Below are 7,045 nucleotides of genomic sequence, written 5' to 3' on the forward strand. Positions count from 1 at the left end.
AGCCAGGGAAAAGGCTACTGGCTAACATGTGTGACGCGCATGCGCAGCGTACTCTCCCGGCCGATGGAGCGAGTTTCCTATTGGCTCAGGCCGGCGCGGCGCCACACGTGAGTTCTCGGTCATCTCCGTGAGTGCTCGGGCCCCCGAAGCACCCACGGGCCTTAATCCATCTCCCCTTTGAATACTAGTTTGAAAAACAGTTGGGTTTATGGTGGTTTTTTTGTTTGTTTGTTTGTTTTGTTTTTGTTAAACGGTTAAAGCCAATAAAAACCTGGCCCAACCTTGGTCTGAGAACTGTGTCTGTGAGCAGAGGAACCTCCTAGTGTCCGAGTACATTCGATTTCCACGTACAAATATGCTCGACCCTTTCTTGCAGCTCAGTGACCTTCAGTGCAGTCCTGCCACCACCTCAGCCACGGGTGCTCGGGGATCAGCAGGTGAGCAGAAACTCAAACAGTCAGGCTTGAAGGAACGAGCGGAGACAGAGTTCTGCTGCCGGGGTTAACGCGAGACAGTCTGACTCTTAAGTGAGGACGACAAAGGGGTGCAAGTGAAGAGAAAGGGATGAGGAGAAAAGTCAGGAAGGGAAGGGACATAATCAGGAAGGAAAGACACGAAAGTCTGAAATCCTGAAAGAGTTTGCACCCTCAGATGACGGCTCCCATCCTGGACCCCGCAGGGCTCCAGCTGGGGTTGCCAACTCCATGACGTGGAAATAAGGGACAGGGGCAGAGCAAGGGGGCGCACTTTCACAACCCCTGCATTATGGCAAACACACACTGAATTTGATCCTTTCTATTTTATTCTGAATGAACAAAGCGCAAAGTACTTTCACCAGTCTACCATTCTTTAGAATACAAATAAAACAAATTTGAATAAAACATAAATAGCAGCACGGTGGTGCAGTGGTCAGCGCTGTCGCCTCACAGTAAGAAGGTTCCGGGTTTGAGCCCCGGCTGGAGCACGGGATCTTTCTGGGTGAGTCTGCATGTTCTCCCTGTTCCTGTGTGGGTTCTCTGTGGTACTCCAGCTTCCTCCCACAGTCCAAAGACATCAAGAGGGGTCCAGGTTAATCCAGACTCTAAATTCGTTCTGTGATTGTTCTATGACGATCTGACAGCGAAGTTGACTCACGAGATCAGGCGTGACCTCCGGCGAGACCGACCGGCAGACATGTGTGTGGCAGCATAAAGTGCAGACCCAGAGACTCAAAAGCAGTTGGCAACCATTTTGGATTTGCAAAAACAAACTTTCAGTTTTAGATGTAAAGTTTCTGAGTTCACATCGACACATTTTTAAGCACAAAGTCCAGCATTGATCATTTTGCTTTTGGTATTTTTTTTTTTGATTGCAGGAGCCAGTAAAGGCGGGTTTCCACTGGCTCACTTCGGCTCGTTATGGGTGCGTTTCCACCAGCATCAAGTATCACGTCAGAGTGGGTTCCCCGGTGTAATCTGAGTGCGACACAACAACAATGAACAACATGGAGGCAGCGTGATGCCTGTTGCTCAGTCTGTGGTTTTTGCTTAAACTAAAAGTGAGGGACGACAGACAGACGAGGCTTCAAGCGGCAAAACAGAACAACCAAGAAAAGTATAAAAGACTTTACCAAGCGATCGAGCAGTATTCCGCCGAGGCTAAGATGATGCGAAGTAGACGACGTAAGCAGGTAAGATACCCAATCAGCGCCCCGCTATGTGTTTATGTCACGTTAGTCCCCGCTCGGCTCGATTGGAACCCCAGTGGAGCAGGGAGCAAAAGGTTCACGGTTAGTACCGCGTTGGGCCAGTGGAAACGGGCCAAACCGACCTGACCCCAGCCGAAGTGAGCCAGTGGAAACGCGCCTTAAGAGTGTTTGTAGTAACTCAGTCTGTTTATTAGCGTCCTGCTGTGAGTCCATCACTGTGTGGCAGTGTAGGTTGATGGCGGCAGGTCAAATCTTGTGATCATCTTTATAGGCGGGTCCACCAGACCTGCTGAGGACGCGTGGGAGGTCTTGCTCGCCGTATGCTCACTATAAAGTCACGCCAACGTTTTTGCATGTTGGTACCAGCCAGCAGATCCAGTTGCTGCAATGTACGGCTTCCCTGCTAGGTTGTGAATAAATGGGAGCCTCGCGTGATCCTGTGAGGCGCATCACAACCCGGGTTCTGCTGCACCCAGGAGCGGCTGAACTGCCTTTCGTCATAGTCGCTACACAATCTTTCTGTTGAATGGCAAAATAACGACACAAAAGTAACTCCACAGGTAGTTAGCAGCAATCGTGACGTTTTATGAGGGTATTTGCAAAAGCTTTCAAATCAAACACAGTCCAAGTGGTTACCGACTCATCAGCGGTGCACGTGTATGACAGGAATTACAATCTAGCTGTCATTACCTCAAGGCCAGTTGTAGCGGTAATTGTGAGAGGACGACAACAGGTTTTGCCGGCTCGTCTTCCTCTGGCTAGTTCGGCACCTGCCTGCTGGCCACCAGCCTAATTTCTTCCTGACAACCTCAGCAGGAGTGATTGATGCCCGTAGGCCTTGGATGGTGTGTGTGCGTGTCTGTGTCTTGGTGCCAAGCTGCTCCATCCGTACAGTACTCCCCCTGTACACCCATTCAGGACACATCTGTCGCTGCACACACTGATTGCTTGATGTTTTCCCTCAGTGGCCTACTGTGGACTGTTGAAGATAAAGAGCTACTGTGTGCCACTGATAATATTTTTGGAACTGTAATCACCTTTGAGGGATTTTTGAGGGAATGTAGGTTAAGAAATTTGTTAATCTACTCCGATCTGTTACAGAGCTTTTAAGGTTTATTAAGAAATAATACAGAAGCTCCTTGTTTATATTGTTTCATAAAGAGTGTGTGTGTGTGGGGGGGGGGAAGTATCACGGTTTGTGTCGCAAAATTCCCAGGATCCTTTGTCAAAATCCTCTTCACACAAATCACGCGAACACCACTAGGGTAAGCTTCTTTATTATTCTATTGTTTGGTGTCGTAATAATCTCGGTATTTTTCTTGCGTACGATGACCTGAGTGCATTGCGGTATACTGAACTCTTTAATCCTCTTTTTATGCCGCACACACTGCTCTCTTAGCTCCAAAGAATTTTAAACCTCCCAGTGTCCTGATGCTATTGCATTTTTCATTGGTATTTTAAGCAAGGAGTTGTGAGGTCTTAGAAGTCAGCTGGCATTAATTCCTCCGAGGCCGAGGGATTCAACTTCTCCCTGGAAAGAAGCTTAAAAGAAAGTTCTCTGACTTCCAAATTTCTCCTTTCTCACGTATATTTTTATATTGCCAAGTTGACCGGAGAACAATAGATGGTCTAATGTGACTGTTGCTCTATTTGGTGTAATTTTTTTTTCCAATAAAGTATCAGGGTGAGTTTTTTTTTTCTTTTTTCTTTTTCCTTATGCAGATTTTAAATAACTAACCAGAGAAGTTAAATAGGTGTCTCTCTCTCTTGGGCCGTCAGGGGTGCAGGTGTATCCATATTACATCAAGGCAAGAAGAAATACAAGGCGACCGGAATCATGACTGCTTCTTAGTGGAAAAAACATGAAATTTAATGTATTTACTAAGATAGAAAGCCTGATATGAGTAAACAAGTATCACACAAAAGAAGAGTTTGTACGCTACATGAGACAAATATCATAACTTAACGGAACATTCTTCACGAGCTGTACAGTCCAGGTTGTGCACGGAACCCTCAAGTCTATTTGACTTCAGATGAACTTCTCCAATCGCGTCACATTTATTCTGGCCAGCCTGGAGAACCAGCGATTGGTGTGTGTGTAGCTGTGGGACGCCGTTTGAACGAAGCCCAATTTTTGGTACAGAGAAGAAGCCGACGTCTGCGGCGAGCTGACGTCCACAGCCAGGCGGCTCCAGCCTCGCTCTTTGCAGAAGTCCGACGCCCTCTGTGTCAGCTGACAACCCAGGTTTTTACGCCGCCACGGAAACGCCACAACCATGTAGGAGATCTCGCCGTAGCTTCCATCTCCAGCATCTCCTCTCATCATTCCTCCATTCCTGTCATCACACCTGTCATCATCCTCCCCTCCCTTCTTCCCCATCACCGCCACCACCCCCACCACCTTGGACTGGTCGTTGACGCCCACCTCCGCCACCCAGAAACCGTTATCTGGGTTGTCCACGTAGTTGGCTTGAACGTCGGCCATGTCTGCGGCGAGCCTCCTCATCACGTAGCCTTCGTATATCTCGTGGCAGCAGTAATAAATGAGGCCAGCCCATGCGCTGCCAAAGAGTAAAGCCTGGAAGTAGGAGCTGCCTCCCAGCACGTAGCCGGCCATGGAGATACTCAGAGCGATGCCGATGTGGTCCGGGTGGCTCATGGCCTTGAAGAAGGCTGGGTACACGTTCTCAAGAATCCCATCACGGAAGAGTGACATGACAACATGTTGATCTGAGGGTCTATATTCCCTGACGGAGAATTGAGCTGTCAAGAGGGGGAGAGGGGGGGACAGAGGGGGGAGAAAGATTGTGAGGCTAATCTGTTGGCTGTTGCAGGAAAACAACAGCACAGCGGGTCTCCCAATGAGCCCAATGAGCTCATAACTTGAAAACCTCATTTTTACTCACACGAACATTAAAAACTTGACGTTTGTGTACAGCAACCGAAGGTGGGGGGAAGGAAAAAAAAGCACAATTAAGACATTTGTCTTTCAGAATTCAAGGGTGAGACTCATTCTGAGGTACTAAACACAGTCAATACTCAGATGCAGCGATGATGAAAAACACAGCAAGGTGAGTTTCAAAAGAGACGGCAAACAAAACGTCTTTAGATTCCGTGAAAGGTCTGGTGTCATTTCAGCGTGTTAGTAGTGCCATTCATTCACAGCCAGCTTGTCTAATTAGCGCCCAATCAACTCAACAACCAAAAAATAAATAAATAAAAGAAGAAGGTATGGAAGATTAACGTAATCAGAACATCAACTCACAGGTATTTTTCTGGGCCATGCCGACTCTCTCCCCTCGTCTCTCGCTCACTCTGAAGTACTTTACGCCGCAGCTCCCCCCCTGAACTTAAGCTACAGATTGTGATAATCAGCCATTCACATGAGGGATTGAAATTAGTCTGAGCATGCTCACCTATAAGAACGCACGCACGCACATGAACGCGCGCGCACGCACAGAAACAAACACACAGACCTCAAACGTCTCTGAAGTGCTTCTCTTTGCAAAAGATATTGAGATTTATACATGAAATTTTACAGGCGGCTTGAGGTGACGCTGATTTGAGAGGACGTGCCGTAAATGAAATTAATCACGGTGTTACTTTGATAATTGAATGTACCGCATGCTTTTTTTTTTTTTCTAACTTAATTAGACGAGTCAACAGAGTAAAGAACTCTATCATCAGGGAAGATGAACACTGAATATATTAAGTCAGATCAGAATGAGAATTCAGTGTTTGTTGAAGCTTTTCATAGACATTGCCAAGAATACAATATTAACCTCTTTTTTGTAGGGGGGGGGTCTCTCAGTAAACTTCTCTGGATCTCCACACTGCTTGGCTTTCCCCACGATATAAGGTGAATGTAAAATTAATATTGTCTAGCCCCTTGACATAAGAGTGTCCTATGGCGTCATTGACAGTGTCTTGTGCAATAACCCGTAACCCTGTGACATGATTAAATTTCCTCAGCAGGAGAAGGTTAAATCAATAGTGCTGCCTTGTGAATCTGTGAGCCCTGGAAGGTCAAGATTCTCTGGAACTTAGTCAAAACATTTCACAGGCTGAAGTTTGAAGCCCGCTATTGGAATCCCAGCCACTGTATTTAACAGTGTACTTCCTCTTTTTCTGGTTTAGTGACAGTGGCTGTGTAGTGCGAACCCTGTAGGTTTTCTCCTCTCAGTGAGTCACTTTAATGAGGCTATGATAATAATGTGTTTAATAACCAGGCCAGAAGGCCTAAAGTGGCCCAGCACAAGGTTTGATTTGTGATATAAGATGTAATTAATAAAACCAGGTCGAATTAAATCCATCCATTTTCTACCTCTTATCCTGTTAAGGGTCACGGAGGGGGTTGGGGGGTGGAGCCTATCCCAGCAGCCTTCACCCTGGACGGGTCACCAGTCCATGTCAGGGCCAACACATAGAGACAGACAACCATTGGCTCTCCCAGCCACGCCTACGGTCAATTTAGAGTCTGGATTAACCTGGTCCCTCTTGATGTCTTTGGACTGTGGAGGAAGCTGGAGTACCAGAGAGAACCCAGCAGGAACAGGGAGAACATGCAGACTCACACAGAAAGACCCCGTGCTGCAGCTGGGGTTCCAATTGCAGTGAGGGGACAGTGGTGACCACTGCACCAGCAGGTCGCCTTGAAATAAATCCATTTTCTTCTGCTTATTCCTGTTAAGGGTCGCGGGGGGGTGGAGCCTATCCCAGCAGCTACGGGCGAGAGGCGGGGTTCACCCTGGACAGGTCGCCAGTCCATCGCAGGGCCAACACACAGAGACGAACAACCATTCACACTCACATTCACACCTACGGTCAATTTAGAGAATCCAATCAGCCTCGTCCCCAATTGCATGTCTTTGGACTGTGGGAGGAAGCCGGAGTACCAGAGAGAACCCACGCAGACACGGGGAGAACATGGAGACTCACACAGAAAGATCCCGTGCCCGAGCCGGGATTGGAACCCGGAACCTTCTTGCTGTGAAGCGACAGCACGAACCACTGCACCACTGTGCCGCCTTGAAATAAATCCTAATTCATAATAATAATAACATGAAGTTTCTGTAAATGGCTCTTTATGCTATTTTCTACTTGTGAGGTTAAAAAAAAAGTATTTTTGAATTGTGCAGAATCCCAAATTAGTCTTCACTGAAACATGTAGAGTTACAGAGTACAGCTGTCAGCCACATATGTTAAAGTCTAAATTATATTTAATTAAAGGAACATGGGACATTATCAACACCATGTCTGTTTGCTTTTTACAACGATGCACTGAAGAAAAAACTGGACCAAACTTATTTTATGTCCAAACCTTTGTCAAAACTTGCCATTTTTATTGCAGAGGTGGCT

General features: G+C 46.9%; 1 protein-coding gene across 1 annotated transcript; it reads right to left on the reverse strand.

The window, feature by feature from the left end:
- Positions 1-3,311: 3,311 nt before the first annotated feature.
- Positions 3,312-5,096, reverse strand: LOC147255453 (putative N-acetyltransferase camello). The gene is made up of 2 exons (XM_086212540.1): positions 4,953-5,096; positions 3,312-4,450 (listed from the first exon to the last, which is right to left on the reverse strand). Exons 1-2 carry the CDS (start codon positions 4,969-4,971, stop codon positions 3,717-3,719), a joined length of 753 nt encoding a protein of 250 aa, XP_086068666.1. The 5' UTR covers positions 4,972-5,096; the 3' UTR covers positions 3,312-3,716.
- Between the last annotated feature and the right edge of the window lie 1,949 nt (positions 5,097-7,045).

The sequence above is a fragment of the Aulostomus chinensis genome, chromosome 9 (genome assembly GCF_037954235.1).
Source record: "Aulostomus chinensis isolate RoL2024-O1b breed Wild chromosome 9, RoL_Achi_v1.0, whole genome shotgun sequence".
Classification (NCBI taxonomy): domain Eukaryota; kingdom Metazoa; phylum Chordata; class Actinopteri; order Syngnathiformes; family Aulostomidae; genus Aulostomus; species Aulostomus chinensis.